The sequence below is a fragment of the Apus apus genome, chromosome 17, assembly GCF_020740795.1.
Source record: "Apus apus isolate bApuApu2 chromosome 17, bApuApu2.pri.cur, whole genome shotgun sequence".
In the NCBI taxonomy this organism is placed as follows: domain Eukaryota; kingdom Metazoa; phylum Chordata; class Aves; order Apodiformes; family Apodidae; genus Apus; species Apus apus.
Genome location: NC_067298.1, coordinates 3,828,955 through 3,846,670, shown reverse-complemented (window position 1 = coordinate 3,846,670; position 17,716 = coordinate 3,828,955). Strand labels below are relative to the sequence as shown.

Genomic DNA, 17,716 nt, shown 5'->3' with positions numbered 1-17,716 from the left:
GTGTGAAGCAACTTTTAAAACCAGTAGACTCAGTTTATGTAAGATTATATAAAATTACTATTGTAGTATGTGTGATATTAGAGGCAACTTTCTGCTTGGATCCATGCTACAGATTAGACATGCATGCCTTTAAACAGCAACAGTCTTTGAAGTTGTGCATGACTTCTCTATGCATTCACAGTCTCAGACATAGCAAGACATGACACGATGCAGCCCGTTGCCCAGATGACAATTAAATGCAGTGGTGTAGTTTTAAGACTCCAAAATATAGGGGGGGAAGGAACTTAGTTGGAGTTCAAACATGCAACTTCAAATGCCTGCTTTCTCTAGCAGTCAGCTCTGCCTCCTCACTCTACAGTCATTTCCATTTCTGTGAAAGTTACACCAAGATAGCTGCTTCTAGTGTTGACACACTGAGATCTGAGAAAGGATCACCACCTCACTACTGTATGCTAATTTTTGAGTGTATCAACCCTTTCTGCATTCAAACCAGTGGCTATGATTAGATCTATTTACTTCCTTTTAAATACCCATTCTGTAGTATTTTAATTTTAAATCCCCTAGAGCAATTTCTCTCTCTTTTGTATTTTGTATTATATCATTACCTGCACAAGTCAAATCCTGTCTGCATTTAGAACATCTCTAAGAGGGTTATTCTAATGACTTAAAGATGGTGTGAACCATCACATTACAAGTATCTAAGGACTTTTCGGATTTAAAAATAAAAGTCTCCTTCACTCTCTGAAGAACTTTACCAGCCAAACTTCTTCCTCTCTATCAGACACTGTCAGTATGCTCTCAGTCAGCAATTTATTTCCCACAAAACATCCCTATAAAAACACAGGGCAGTCCTATATATATTCTCTTCTTTAAATCTCTTGGCAAAAGTTTCAACAAGCAGCTACCACAAAGACAAAATAGTCCTAAGTAGGACAAAACTGCATTAGTGTAACATATCCAGTAACTAACACTTCTTTAATCAGAGCCCAGGGATCTTCAAGTTGAAACCAATGTCACTGCAACAGGCACCCACCCCCCCACTCCCCCCCCAGTACTCACCTATATTTATCTGGAAGTAATTAACCCTAAACTACTCAGACCTTCAAGATAAGAAATTTAACTAGAAGAACAAGAAAACCATCTAACCTTGTTAATATCAAATGCTGTTGCAAAAAGAAAAAGTTACAGACAGTAGTTTACCTAGATAAAGCATGTAAACACCTTTCAGTACAAAAACTGAAAGCATATCCTGCCTTCTCAAGTCTTTCCAAACAAAAAGAGACTTGGGCAACACATTTCTACGTTGCCATCTCCCATGTTCATTTCCACAACTGCACAGTTTTTTCTTAATTTCAAAAACTACAGAAAAGCCTAATTTTTACAACCAACATTTCTGATTAAGCTACCAAATGTGATTTCTCAGAAACACCTGCCTCAGGCTCTTCTCCCTGTCCACTATCCTGTTATTTCTCCAAGTAGTCAAATCACACTCTCTCACATTATGGTTATTTTGTATTCTATATAACCATGCTTTTAAGCTTTTCAGAGTAAGTTCAATTACTTTATGGCACACTTCTTAGCTGCATTCCAGCTAAGACAAAGAACACACATATAGGAGTAATGTTTTCTTCAGCTTCAACTAAGCCAAAACCAGTTTAAAATAATAACCTCAAACTTAAAACTTTAGAATCTTATTTTATCCATCTGACTGAGGGCTGAATTACTTACATTCACATGCTTCTTTTATTTCTTTTTTTTTTTTTTTTTGCATGGTTTGCATGCTTCTTTTCTTTAAAGGCTTAAAAACACCCATTTTACTGATAACCTTAGATAATAGTGAATAACCTCACATAAGAATCTTGGATACTTACTAGCCCACAGCAGACCAAACTTATTTATAGCTAAGTAGCAAGCTGGGGTTAGTGATCTCTTCCAGGCTCAACAATCTTCCAGCCTCAGAATAACCACACCATAAAACAAGCCGGGTTATTTCACTAGTGACAGAAAAGTAAACATTTGTGTACTAGGGTGTGCTCACAGATGATTGCTCTGGCTGCCTGTACTGCAGCAGACAGTAAAAGCTATTCTCAACTGGCCAAATTTCATGAACGAAATTTACAGTTTTGGTCACAAATACCTTTCAGAATTTAACTTGCATCTTTAAAACAGAGACAGGTGGAAGGATCTGAATTCTCCTCACAACTGTGAATGAAGTTTCCCTCATTCATGACTATATTGAGAAAACAGTACTTTAGCCCATAGAAAAAGCTTCAAAACAGAGAACAGCTCAGAAAACTAAAATTCTGCAAAAGTTCTAACAGAGTTCTCTGTTATAATGAAGAAAGATTTTTAAGAGAAAGCCTGGATACTAATAGAATTGGATACTCAAGCAAAGATGACAAGTAAAAATTAAACACTTCCAGAAAAGCCTGTTTTGATGTCAGCTTGCTGCTCACTGTTTCCTCCATCTCACTCCATCCCTCTGCTTAACCACTCACAAGATGATGTACATTTCAATTTGCTCACAAGAATTTCTGAAGTCACTACATGTATTCTGCTCAAACAACAGCACTCCTCCAAGACCAGCAGTCCTTCAGGAGGAAAGAAAAAAAGAGAAGGGATGCAATTAGTCAAGAACTAAGTAGTGAAACAGGCAAGAAATGACACAGCTTTGTACTATTCACTGCTGAAGGTTATTTTGTCTTGCCAGCATTCACAAGGCATTTGAGCACTGTTAAACGGTTCTGGAATTTGCTGATAATACAGACTAGCTGCATTTCTCAGCTTTATGGACAGACCAATACCAGGAAAAGGTTTTAAAAACAAAGGCTTGAATTTCAGTTCATGAGGATAAACAACTGAAGTTCTACTGTGGTTTCTACCTACGGCATTTCTTTCCTGTGTTGCTAAATGTGCCTGTCATCTGAACATTTCAACTGACACACACACTGTGGTTTCCAGGTCCAAAATGTTTGTAGCGATTATCAATATCTAGAAAGCTGAATGAATAATACTGTCATCAACCACAAACTGTAGGGCCCGCCCTCAACTCAGAATTCAGTTCTGCATTCATTTCAGAACCCACATTCATAGAAGAGGGTAACCACCTTAAACTACTGCATTTATTATTCAACTCAGTGATGTACCTACAAAAGTGCTGCCAGGAAAAAGGCTCTACTCTAACCCTTGATAGTATCATGGAAGTCAGACTATGTGAAGATGAATTTCATCATTCTGTGAGAATCTCATTACCCAATCTAGTTATTTTAATAAAGTTATTTAAGAATAGATTGCACACTCTTCAAAGCAATGTTTTCATATTATTTCAACAACTTAACAGTTCACCACTTGGCTGGCAGCCCGAGTGCTACTAAAAAGCTGATACACTTGCTAAGATGAAAGGGCAAAAAGGACCAAAGCCACCAAACCCCTTTACCCAATAAAATAATATCCCAGGTCAGATCTCCACACACACACAAACACTTCACTTGGTTACCCCAAAAGAAGTGTATCAACTGATGACCGTATAAAACAGATCACACAGAACAGAATACCTAGAATAAATCTTATCTGAACCTAGCCCAGCCACACCCAGAATATTCACATATGTAAGGAAAGGAAATTACTTGCTTCCTTTAACACATCTTTGCTCGATACGTTATTGAATGCTTACATCTGTGGAAGCCAGAAATTGGATTTTTATTTATGACAATTTTTGTCATTCATTGCTACTAACTTTTGTCAGTATCCAAGACCACTCAATACCTCGCTAGTAATGAGGGACACTTTTTGCTATAATCTCCTCCTCCAAATGATTGTTTTTCTTAAATGTTTCACCTCATCCCTTCTGAATGAAGTCTCAGAGTGAGAAGACAAATCAGACCAGGGAGCACATGCACAGCTACTTTCAAAGCTGCTACCTAAGTAGCTTTGGAAGGCTGGATCAACTAAATGTATTTCTTAACTGCTAACACACCTGCCTTAAATGGCACTCTGGTTTTGCTACCCTGAGTAAGAAGGGAGAAAGATTTTATTTTTTTTTAGATATTTCTGCATCCTATCAAGCAGAGACCCTTATGAGACAACACAGGAAATCCAAATCATATCTGATTTACCTGCATAGTCAAACTTCAGCAGATTTACATATTTCCTGAAAAAAAACCTATGGATATATGCAGCCCACACAATAAGGGACATGTAAAAACCAGAAAGGTTATTACAATTTTCTTCAAAATAATTTCATATTGCAGGCATATGATTTAATGCTGCACAAACCCTATTCAGTCACCTGTCTTAAAGGTAGAGAAGTCTGCTTTCTGAGATAAAAGGACTTTTGGGGGTGGAGGAGGCACAAACAAAATACAACACACAATTTTTTCTAAAAGGGCTACCTGCCTCCACTATATTCTTAATGTTCAACTTTCTGTAGAGCTTGTGACTTCCCTAGTCTATAATATACTTCAACCACCAACTGGACTAAAGACCTATGGTGCAAAGACTACCTTTAAGAACAAGATACAAGGATTTAGCACATGGAATGAAGACCATACATTAATTCTATCCTCTGGTACAAGATGATCCACAGCCAAAGAACTTGTTTAAAAAGGGCCAGAAAGCACATAGTAACCAAAGATTTGACACAACTGAATCATTTCAGCATCTGGACGACTTAGATCCACATTTTAAAATTTTATTTTGTGACTTGGAACAATTACTTAGCAGGCTTCTTTATCAAAAAGCATGTTGTCTTAAAACTTTCAGAATTTAAATATTTTTATATTACATTGCAAATGATTTTTTAATGCACAAAAATTCTTTCTGGTCTTTTATTGCTTAGGACCTTTTCCTTTCCATTTTTATTTCATAGACCATAAGAGCTCTTAAAACTGCAACTCCTTAATGTATGATTCCACAAGACACAGCAAGCTGACTGTTGCTGAAAGTCTGTGAAGCCCTGTCACATACTTTATGCCAGCTCCACTGCTTGCCAGACCTCTCCATGAGCCACTTCAATGCAACAGAAAACCACCCAAAAATAGCAAAAAAAGCAGTCATCAGCAGCTTATGGAACATCTGATGAGCTTCAAGGCCAGCACAACCTGCAGTTGGGGGCACTGCAGAAAACAAAACCTTCCCCTCCCAAGCTCCATTTCAGCAGCAGTGAAATGCTGTTTAGCTCAGACATTCATGAAAGCACAACCTATGTTTCTAAAAATGTGAGACCCCAGGTTCTTCTGAATCACATTTCCAAAACTAAACATCAAAGTTAGAGCCTCCTTACATTCTGTAAAGATAACAATCGTATCACTTCTCAGTCTCAGCTCTTAACACTTGAAATGATCTTCAATTTTTTCCAATCTTTTTTCAAGCCTCCCAGCAAACATTTTCATTTCTCCACACATAACAACTACAAACACCACTAGTGCCCTGTCCATATCCTAAAGCAAAACACATTGGGCTACGTCCTCATCTTTCCCATGTAGTAACTGAATTCTCCTCTTCCATTTTCTTAATCTGTACATGGCATGATGCTAATATTATTCTCTTTACCATTATTCTTGGTTTTTGCTTGCTTAATTAATCAGCTTGTTTTAGTTCAAATATGAACTTATCTTAACTCAGAAAATTTACAGTGAGTATATTCACCCCTCTCTTGTCTAAGCTTACTCTTCTTAATCTTATTTAAACCTCTGCCCTCATTGCTATGCAGGCCTTCCCCACCTATCTAGAAAGACCAGAAGACAGCAGTATCACCTAAGGAGGGAAACTCTTCTTCAAGAATCAGCTTCCACAATTTATATTTTCCAACTACTTTTCTTGAGTGTTTACTGCACTGACATGGTGACCAACAAGCCTGCCTGCTACTGAAGTATACACAAACTGTATATACACTAATTATATTCTGCCTAGAACACTCCAAATATAGTCACAGGACAATGCAAAGTGATAAATCAAATTTTTAATGTATTCTCAAATGTAAAAAAAAATCCAACAAAAAACCCATTAAAACAACAACAACAAAATCTTAAGTTTGTATCTTCATAAATAAATCAGACTTTTACTACACATGTAGTAAGACAATACATCATAGACTCTGCTAAGACACTAACATTTCAGGTATACTTTTTTGAGGATATTGATACTTCAGTGGAAGCTAAACTCTTGTTCCCCAGCTATGACACAAAAAAAAGGGAAGGCAACTTTTCTGCTCCCACAGTGCAACATGTCAGTAAAAATCAGAATTTAAAAGTAGATTCTGTCAACATGTTTGCTTGTCCATATCATCTCTGAACCAAACCCACACATTCACCTTAATTTCTTTAAATGATTTAGAAAACCTGAATTTAATTTCAGTACAAAGTGCAAACACTTCTTTCTATTGCATCCTAACCTGACCTCTTACCAACACATGAACTAAAGAGTAGTATCGAGTAACCAACAGCAGTATCAAGTAACAATACCAAGTAGTGAACAAGTATTTTTTTTCATGATTTGGTGGTAATCTGCACATTATAATAACCACCCTGCATATTTCCAAAATCCTGGTATTGGAAATACCATTGATTTTTTATTTTTTTTCCAATCTGGGTAGTTCCATGAAGCATTTAATAGTTACCTCCATCCCTGGAGATACTGGAAATTCAAATGGACAAGGTGCTAAGCACTCCGATCTGATATGGAAGTAATTTCTGCTTTCAGCAGGGGTTCAGCTGTAGGTTCCTTCAAATAATTCTTAATGTAAAATCTTAAACTAACACTTAATTAAAATTAATTCCAGTCAACTTTACACTGATTTTGTTACGCTTCATAAAGCCATGATAATGACATGTCTCTGACTTCTTTACAGCTCCCATTCTACAAATGCTCAATCCCATATACATCTTTATCCACATGAGCTGGCTTGCTGAAGTCACAGCAATGTTTACAGTTTAGCAGGGACAGAACTGTTTGTCAGTCTGCTTATGTTTTTTATTTTATTTGGTGCATGTGAACAAACAAAAACACGATGTGTTCATATAAATATTCATTAAGATGTTCTGAAATATTGAATATTGAAAATTTCACCCCCCAAAAACCTCAACTGTACAGCAAACATGAAGATGATGCTTTGTAAAAGTTTATGATTCACAGTCCTAATGAGGAGGACAGAACAGCACAGAAGCACATGCAGTAGCTGCAGCAGAATCATGCAAACACATGGGAACAAAGACTCCAATCATGTATAGACCTTCTTCAGCTCTATAAAAAAAGATATATTACAAAATTAAAAAGATTTGCACTAGCTCTTCAAGTAACTTACTAAAGCCTCAGCACTTTTCAGTGATAAAACAGTAGTGATGAAATCTTAACTGAGGAATATAATGTTTGTTTTCTATGCCATCCAATGTGGAATAGCTGCAGAATAAATATGGTTTCTCCCTTCTGACTGCTTTATCTAGGTCAAAATACTCCTTAAAGGCAGGAAGTCGCAGGAAACAAATGTCACTACACATCAACTTTTTATCATGAAAACAAGCAAGACACTAGACAAAACCACTACCTTCCCAGTATTTCAGTATGATGTTCCATGAAAGACATCAGCTTATTAGTAAACACAAGACTGTTGTGATAACTCCTTATAGGCTGTGAAAGAGATGACGTTACACAACCCCATGACAAACTCATAATTTTCTTTGAAATTGTATTTTTCCCAGTGTTTTACATAATTTTACGTAACTTAATGGGCTTGAGAGGTCTGGAAGGCACTGCTGTGCCTGCTGAAAAATACAGTAAATCAGATGCACAATCATCTTATTTTTAATGGCTTAGGCATGACTGTGAAAAAATCTCTGCCTTGTGCATGAGAATTACACATGCTCAAAAAAACCCAAAACCAACAGCAGCACAATAATTCTGCTCCAGAAGAATTCTCTAAAAAACAACTGCCTTCATGAAGGACTATTATTTACAAGGCGTCATTTCCTGATTTTAGGCAAATTAATAACGCACATTTATTTTGAAAAAGGTGAAAGATTAACTTATTTAACTTACACTTTCCAACAACAAATGGTGTCTCTTCCTACTCAAACATAGTGCATTTCACAACCAATGGCCAGTATATAGATTTAATCAATGCAAAGCAAATAACTAATTTATATATCTCTTACCTCATTATTATAACTGAGGGTAAGAATCTCAAAACTCTTTTCAACTACTGATTCTTGGAGCAGACAGTTTTAAAACTCACTCTGTCTTTAAACCAAAACAACACTCATCTTCCTTCTGTCACAGAATTGAAACTTAACAGACAATAAAGAAACCGTCAGTTTTTAAGATTATTTCCCTGTTCATAGTATTTCATGTAACTATACAAAGAATGTACTTAACTCCTATATCTAACTACAGATGTAACAACACTGTAAGATCAGTAAAACTGTAGAATTCAGTAAGGAAGTTTCATATACGTATCAATCACACCAACACAAAAAGCAAGGCAAGTGGGAATTAATCCAAATATAAAACGATTTAAGCTTTACCTCAACTACCTGATTGGTGTATGACAATTTGCAATGCTGCCTCAGTAACACAAAAAAATTCCCTCATACAGTGTGTGCAATTGAGAGGGACAAATGAAAAAAATGAGATTGCAGAAACAACTGTAGCACAAATTATGACTATAGAAACTTCACGCTTGTCTCCATTTTTATTTCAAATAATATGCACTCTACCTTCTTCCTCCCACGTTCCTTTTCAATCAGATCTGCTTATGTGAGAACACTAACTGCTACTAAGCCTGACATTTGCAAATCCTACTTTAAAGTAGCCAAAACCACACCTGTAGTCCCCCTGCCACACAGCTCAGTTAACTTTATTGGTCACTATGGAATGGGACACTGTCTGCTAAAGAAAGTAAATAAAAGTTTTTGGAGTCCAATTTGTAAGTCACATCCAAGTCCAACATTTCTTAGTTTTATGCTTAGAGATGATCTGTACATATATAATAGTTTTAACACAACCAGCATGAAACTCCAAAATACTCCTCCGAACACAAATCAGTCATAGGGTCTCAAAAACATTTCAGCCAGCTGTCTTCCTTACAAGCAACTGTATCTATCAAAAGTGCTGTCAAGTAAGGCAAAAAGCAGGTGCCAATCCGGCCTGAGGTATTAAGCTATACTTACAAACATATTCCCTCAATAATTGTTTTGATTTATTAAAGTATCTAACACATACATTTTAAAAAAAGAAGTTTCAAACATAAACCCCAAGCCAAAACCAAGCAAAGAACATTCTTCCTAAGCTAGTAAGTAACACTACCTAAGAAGATGTTATGATCCAACTGTTAAGCCAAACCTGTTGTTTTCAGTGAGAAACTCTGAGCACGTCTGCAGCCACAGCTCTAACTCGTACTGCAATCACAACTTCACATATAATGTAACTAACTGCAGTAAGATGACAGAAAAAAGTACCCTGATATATTAGAGGTTCTTTACAATCTGTCTGCATAGCTAATGCTGAACACAAATTTTTCCAAGGAATTCACTCAGTGAATAGATATACTTGATCCTTGTTCTGAATATACCAGCTTTCAGTGGCAGGAAAGCTTCTGCTACTTAAAAGGATATAACCCCACTTGGTACATCCAGACCACAAGACCAAACTAAAAGTATTATCTCTGTATACTACAAAGACACAAGAACACAACCAAGCAAATTAAGCTAAAGTGAAACATATTCAATGTGGTTTACTATACATTACTGAGTATGGGAGGTTATAAAGAAGTGAATGACAGAATGGGAGAATCATTTACTGTTTATTGTAAAAGAGCAAACTTAAGTTGCATCAATTGAAATTACCAGGTGTCAAGTTCAAAAAGCACAGCATGAAGAGGCATTTTTCCCAACTTGGACTCCTATTACAGTAGGACTTGCTGCCCAACGATGCTGTGGATACAGAGGTTTACAGGGATTAAAACAAAAGCTAAAAAACCCACAACATTGGAAAAAAAAAAAAAGCAAACAGTAAATGGTTATAACTCAAAAAGATACCAACTTTTGGGATCCAAAAGAAAAAACAATGGAAATACAATCATTTGCCTTTGCCATTTTTATGCCCCTCTCTAGGCATCTGCTACTGACTCCTCCTGGAGGCAGGTAATAGACTAGATACATCTTTGCTCTGACCTGGAAATGCTGTTCTTATGTTAATGTACCCTGTTTGTGATTCCCAGGTTACTTTCACAAAAACAAAACTAATTACTAAAATACAAAATACCTGGTTTTGTCAAAATTAACAAGACACTGTCTTGGAACAATCAAGCCCAAGATGCCAGATTTTTGTGCATTTAAATGCTGATGTACAAAGCACATCCAAGAAACACAAAAGTACAAACCAAAAACTTCTTCAGAGCTAAGCTGTACCCAGAAGTCAGTCTGTTTTTTCCAGCTCTATCAGTAACATCTGTCTGGAATTGTGCCTCTCCAAAAGCTGTATACAAGAACTCTGTCAACAACTGCTGCTGTGTCCAGCACAAAACGTATTTTCAAGCATAGTACCTCAAAAGTCAAATATGAATGCTATTATTTATCTAGCAATATACCCTAAGAATGCTTTCACTGAAAATGAACCAATTAAAAAACCTGACCTTTGTGAACTAGAAAGTGATAGTTCATACATGTTAGGTAATAAAAGACTAATTGAACTGTTTTGATTTGTGTCTATTTAACAGGAGACCCTAAAATCTTTCACTCCATGCCTCTCTGTGTCATGACATTGAGAGGAGATCTGCTTACTGAATATGAACAAAAAATTGCTGTTTTTTTCCCCTCACCCCCCATTTTATTAATTTAACAAGATGACACCTGGTTTGTATATACACAAGTATGTATGTGAGTCTGTCAAGAATTGGAAAAACAAAAACACACTTCCCACTGCTATTATCTCCTGCTTGATAACTTAAACATTTGAATTGTGAGCAAGGCTTCCAGGGAACCCTTAAAAATAGCAACCAGAACTGTTATCTTACTACACAGTAATTCCATGTTTTCTGGCATTTATATCTGTAGAAAGAAAGATGCCTTTATTACAGGTAAAAGTATACTCTAATATTAATAATTCAATTTCCCCAGATGTTAAAAACGTGTGTTTTGCAGAAAACTACAAGGTTATATTTCTGCTTTTCCCTTCCAAAACCAGCAAGTTCAATAACACTATTCATGGAATCATATTTAAACACTGTACTGAAATTAAAAAAAGAGGCCAAGGACACCGGAACTACATACAACTATTAGTGACAATTAAATAAGATATATCAAGTCTGTAACAATATTTTACTTGGAATCATCTGCAAGTCATTTTTAGTTAGACAGAACAGAGACGGACCCTCCATTCTTAGTTTCCAAGATCACTTCAAAACAAACAGACAGAACAGGGCATTTTGCTTTTTATTTTTTTTTTTTAACTTCACCTGCCATTAAAATTTCAAATGATTCTTTAGTCATAGGCAAAGCATATTACTGGCAACTCAGCAGGATTAAACTACAACAACAAAAATAGATCTAGTGATTACTTGAGCTGGAGGTTATCAATCTTGAACTCTCACCAAAACTACTTTCTTTATAATAACGTTTCAGCTGTTAATGTTAACATTGTACCAAAGCAACTAAGTTTGATTCTTAAAATCCAGGAGATCATCTTCAGTGTGACCAGTGAAATCTACCATGAAACTCAAGACACAGCTACAAACAATATTAGTCACCAGTAATTCACAGTAATGACTTGCTATAAGCAGATAAGGTCTGCTTTGAATTTGCCCAGACTCCTGTGTTAAACAAACAAACACACACTTTGCAAATAATGAAACTACTATTTCCCTATACAATGACTTTTCTTTTATAAACAGCTTTATTTTTTAATCAATCAAGCAGCACTGACTGACTCTCAATCACCAATCTAACCTAAGTCATAACCCTGTTGATTTTGCCTGCCCTTCAAAATAAAACTCATCCCAGTGCCTGATGACTGAAGAAATCCTAGTTGACTCAGTATACACACTGCTCCATTGTTTCTAGCCTGGACTGAGAGTATGTCACCTTTTATTTACAGGACTTGATGGCAGATCACACCTACATTTTGTAATTAGATCACTACTTCAACCAGCTTATATATCTTGAAACGGAAGGCTAGCAGTGTGCAGCCTAAGAAATGGTGTAATCACTGAACACTGTCAGGCAAATGCTAGTTTCTGTAACACCACCCACATGCACTTGTGAAGAAATTTTAACTGCACATAAGTTTTCAGCATTGTTCAACAAAAAAGTGACACCAAAAATCCTGCAAAATTTTCCTTCTCCTTAAAAAGCAACAATGACAGAAGGAACTAAAATAAATTACAAGTCAGTAATTACACAGACACTATGAAGAAGCAGTACTTTTTTTCCTGAGGTCTTAAGAGATTGCTACTGACTAAATTACTTGAATTAATTCTAGACTGTTTGCTATCAACATACACAAAAGCACAATGACTTGCTGGCAATTACTGTACACCAAATTCTGTTTACAAAGAAAAAGAGTATTTTATCTATACTTCATAAATGTGTTAGATTAAAATATAGATTAACCACATGCCAAACTATTATTAATATTAAAAACCAGAAAGCAAAAATAGAAGTTACAGCTAAAGGTCAAACAAGTCATCCAACTGTATTCATGATTATACAACTCTACACATACTGGCACTTTTAATCCCTTTCAAAATGAGCATTTCCTAGAAAGCAGCAAGGTAAGAAAATTTTATTTTCACTGAGGAATTAGGTGGGGAAACCAACATTAAGATGTCAAAGTGGAAAATACACACCATCAATGTCCTGAGCACAGTTTAAAAACTTGTAAGGCATTAAGGCTGTGTCACTAATGGCATGTGTTTTACAAAGGTAAAAACACTTGTAATCTTTCAGGTATTTCTTAGTCGACTAAATTTCTTTAGTCAAGACTAAAATGTCCTAAACCAAGCCACTTTCACTTTCCATACATGGGACTCCTCAAAACCTAGATTACTTATTTAGAGTTCAACATATCTTTAAACAGAGGAGGTAGGCCTCACACACTCCCCTAGAAGATTTTGCAAAAACAGTTAATGTTTGGTAATGGTAAAGGAATGTATCACCATTTTAAAACTCTAAATACATATTTTGTAACGTAAGGAAAGGCATTTTAAAACACTAAGGCTAGCATAAGTGTTTCATGTGGGTGATTCAGTTTACCCATAAAATGAATGTTACCATTAGGCAAAGAGGCACAAACTACCATAAAATCAGAAGGCAATCACATGCACAAAACATCCCCCCCACACTCTGCAAAAGCACCGAGTGTGCTACAGGATTTACTCAACACTGATCTTGAATTCAGAAATCCCAGATATGTGGATAACCATTTGAGTGGTTTCCTTTGAAGCACGTAAACAATACTCAAGGGTGTATCCAGTTCCATTTGCTAATTATAATACCTCCAAGCACTGCTGCAGACGGATTTACTCCCAAACTGACAACAGACACTGCTACGTGCAAGACACAGCACGGGAAGAGGGTGACCATTTGTCAACCACCAGCCCCTCACGCTTCCCACCTGTACCACCGGCTGCCGGAAAGGCTGGAGTGGGAATGGATCTGCCGGCGGGGCCCGGGCCCCGCAGGAAGGACACATCCGAGGGCAGCAGGCGCCGGTGCCCGGGTGGTGCCGGGCGACAGGGAGAAGAACTGGGGGGCAGGAGGCCTAGGGCAGCGCTGGCATGTGTCGCCAGGACGGGGCCGGCTCCCCACCTGTCACGCACCATGTGCCAGCCACACGGTAACGGAGACAACCGGCGCGGATGAGAAACGGCACCACCCCCGCCGCGGCAGCCGGTGTCCTCCCGGGGAAAACAGGGCAGCCCGGGGCGGCGAGGCGCGGCGGGTGGGCCCGGGCCCGGCCCGGCGGGCCCCGGTGTAACGGGGAAGGGCGGCAGGCCCGGACCACGCTTCTACTCACACTCGGGGCAGCTGCAGCGGCGGCGCCCCCCGCCTCTGGAACACGCCGTCCACGAAGACGCCGTTCTTGCCGAGGCAGCGCAGGTAGAAGTCCCCTCCTCCGCAGCCGCCGGGGGCAGCTGCAGGGTCCCCCGCAGGCGGAGGCGGCGGCCCGTCCGCGCCGGCCGGTGGCGGCGGCGGGGGAGCAGCGGTGAAGATCTCCAGGTGGCGCCGGGAGATGAAGCTGGAGTGGCCCATGCTCACGTCCACCGAGCCCTGCGACGAGTTGCGGCCGATGGTCACCGAGCGCTTCTTCATCAGGTACTCGAACTCCCGGCCCTCCAGCCGCGCCACGGCCGCCGCCGCCGCCGCCGCCGCCATCTTAGCGAGCGAGGGAGCGGGCCGCCCTCCGCCCGCACCGGCCCCGCAGCCGCAAACGCCGCCAGACACAGGAGGGCCGGGGCCGCTCAGCCCGGCCTGACGCAGCCGCCGCTGCCTGACGGACGGCGCTGCCGGGCCAATGCGCGGCCCGCACGCCCATGGGGCTATGGCGGCGCGGCCAATGGCGAGCGGCGCCGGGGCCAGCGCCGCGCAGCACGTCCGAGGGTCGGGGCTGGAGAACACGGGGAAGGCTCGGAAAACACGGAGCAGATCTGAGAGCGGGGGAGCGGAGCGACCCTTGTGTCCCGTCCCCCCCGCCCCGCTTCCCCCGGCGGCGGCAGGAGAAGGGCTGCGCCGAGCCCCGGCCCCTCCCCGGAGGCTGGGCTGGCTCAGCGCGGCGGGGCTGGCCCGCCTGCCATCTTCTTCCCGCAGCCCCTTCCTCCCCAGCGCCGGGGGGCCGCGGGCCTCTGGCACCTGCGGAAGGCCGGGCCGCTCCTCTCGGTCCCCCCGGGCCCTGCAGGAGGCCGCCGGCACCTCCCGCAGCCCCCGTACGTGTTTTCAGGCGGCAGAGAGTGAGTGAGGCACACGTGCCAGCGCTGCGGGAGGGGGGAAGAGTCGAGAATCAAATCGATAAGAGCATCCAGACATGGCCAGAGGGGTGGGCTACCACTTGGAAAGTAGTTTGTGACTCCTCAAATTGAACCTCAAACAACTACAAGAAGGAAAAAAAAAAAAAGTTTGATGCATCGTAGACAGCTGATGGCCTTTTAAGGGCTAGTTTAAGAGTTGGGTTAGAACTAGAGGCAACTCCCTGTCTTGGAGTTTGTCACATCCACGTAAAACAAGTGCAGTGCTTTAAAAGTTTCAGATAAGTCAGTTTGTGTCTATAAGCACACACCTCACTCGGCTTAGTCCTGGTCTTCTCATAGGAACTAGAGCGCAAAAAAAAAAAATAAGCAAGCAATCTGACACGAGGAAACAGAACCGGACACCCCGGGGCTGGGGCGGCCGGGCAGGAAAGTGTCACAGGTTACAGCATGGGAGAAGCCCCAGCAGGGGGGTTTCACTTGAGAAAATCACCGGCTGCCAAAAAGGCATTAATTGTATCCGATTTGTCAAACATAGCATCTGCATTGAGAGTGATTTACCTGATCAAAATCTTACAGGTACGTTTGCACGCTCCTCTCTCAGCGTCACAGGGACCAGGCACACTGTGAAAAGAGTGCTAAAACATGTTTATATCTGCTTACACACAAACTCTGCAAACACTTCATTGTAACAGCTCTGATAGCCTTACCATATTTTCAAGCACTTTTCGTTTAGAAGTGTTTTGTTTGTTTGTTTTTTAATTGTGGTTGCTTATTTGGGCTTTTTTTACAATACTGAAATTCAGAAGATCTTTAAAGACTTTCTTCAGTTGTGCACACATGCTCTGAGGGAATTGAAAATAATCTTTAAAAACCTTTTTATGCTCTGGACAAAACCAATCAAATCTCTAACAAACATCTAGTGGTAAATTTTTAAATTTAAACTTCTGTTGTTAAACACTTCAGTCAACAGACCTTTAACTGCAGAAATATGTTATGCTCATGAACAGAACACAGTGCCTGCTACCTGCAAAGTTACAGTAAACCTTTTGCTTTTCTACTCTTGGGATTGGATCAGCATTTGTTAGAAGCAGCTACAGCACAATTCCATACTGGTTAAGTCAATTTATACAATCACGTACACACATCAGATGCAGGAAAATATAGCAACAGTTTAGGGCTTTGGTTTCTTTTACAGAAAACCTTAGCTAAATCTTGCCCACACTTTGGTATTTAGAATCAGACTTTCTTCTATACCAACATATGTTTGGCACAGAAAATGTGGAGCATCAGAGAGCCAGTTATGACTCTCTGATTCTCAGCTTTTTTTTTTTTTTTTATCCCTTGGCTCTGCTGCAACTATAGAAATGTTGCGCCTGCTCTGCTAACAATCGGTTAGGGATCCTGAGGGGTATGCTGGCTGAAAATTGCCAGTGGATTTCCATCTCCTAAAACATCCCCACGCCCACAGAGAGGGAGAAAACAGGCAGATTTGGAGAGCAGCCAGCTGCACTCCCATCAGGCCAGCAGCACTTTCCACCACTCCTATGGTTGCTCAGTTCGCCAAAGTTAAAGGCATTAATGCTGCTTCAATATTTTCTGTTATGAAGTGCAACTTTGTTAATTTGTGTTAATTTCTTAATACTATCTAGTACTAAATTCACAAAGCTGATAAACCTTCCACACATAGAGAACACAGCTATTGACGTAGAATGCTGAAATTTTGTAATATAAACTGAAATTACTTTTCAAAATCCAACCATCAGTATGCTACCCCATAAAAAGTGACTAAACAGCAACAGAAAGTCTGTTTACTTTTGTATTACCAGCACTGTAGAGCAAACAACAAATTCCATTGTCAGAAGCTATATTCATTGTAAGAGGACAGGTGACATCTTTCTGCCCATGTTTTTCTAAATTGGTGCAGATTTAGTCACTCTCTTTGTGACTATACAAAATTGCACAGTTACAGGTCATTCCAACCTGCCCACTTGCAGTTCTGTTCTCTGTTGTATAAAGCAGGAAACAGAGCAGCTAGATGTGGTGGAACAACTCATGCTGACACAGAATCCTCCAGTGCTGTTCTGGGTTCTCCCAAAATCCACTCCTTGAACATAACCTGGTCCTGATGTTGGAGCTGCACAGCAACTCCAACAGATCCATGCTGCTGTATCCAGCAGATACATATTATTCCACGCATTGCTTTTCCCTGTCATTTGAGGGTAAGCAAAAGACATTCTTTTTCTGTCTGCTTTGCATCCACCACAACTCTTCAGGACAGAACTAGGGCTCAAAGTTACTGCCCAAAATTTAATCTTGCACCAAGTTGCTGCAAGTGCCACTGAAGCTAAACAAGGTCTCAAAGCACTCTTTGCAATTCTCCACTTCTTGCCCTTCAAGCTAAGTTACTCAGTCCACATCAAATTATACAGCAGCACCTGACTTCATCACAGAAATTAAGAATTAGCAGGAATTATCTGCACCATCTAATGTTAAAACAATATGACCTAAGTTTAGTAGAGATGTCTAAGTATTGTTTAAGACCTTATCCACTAATACTATTTCATTTGACCAAACTTCCCTTAAATGACTACATAGTTTTAGATATGTTCTTTCTTCCTTGAAGCTCATGCTACAGCCACATAAGGGTATTCATTTACAGTCTGCTTGTTCTTGGGGCTAGTAAACTGTCATATTACCAACTTATCTTTCTTTAGTGTTCTTATAATCTAATAAGGTATGTGCTTACTACAGAGGGCTATGAAG

The 17,716-nt window shown here is 39.8% G+C and overlaps 1 protein-coding gene across 1 annotated transcript in view; it reads right to left on the bottom strand.

The window, feature by feature from the left end:
- FOXK2 (forkhead box K2) overlaps positions 1 to 14,458 on the bottom strand; it is a 44,759-nt gene extending 30,301 nt beyond the window's left edge. Inside the window, exon 1 of the mRNA XM_051635289.1 lies at positions 14,005 to 14,458. Within this exon, the coding sequence (XP_051491249.1) occupies positions 14,005 to 14,363 (359 nt within the window). The 5' untranslated portion in view covers positions 14,364 to 14,458. The remainder of the gene's footprint in view (positions 1 to 14,004) is intronic.
- Positions 14,459 to 17,716: the final 3,258 nt, after the last annotated feature.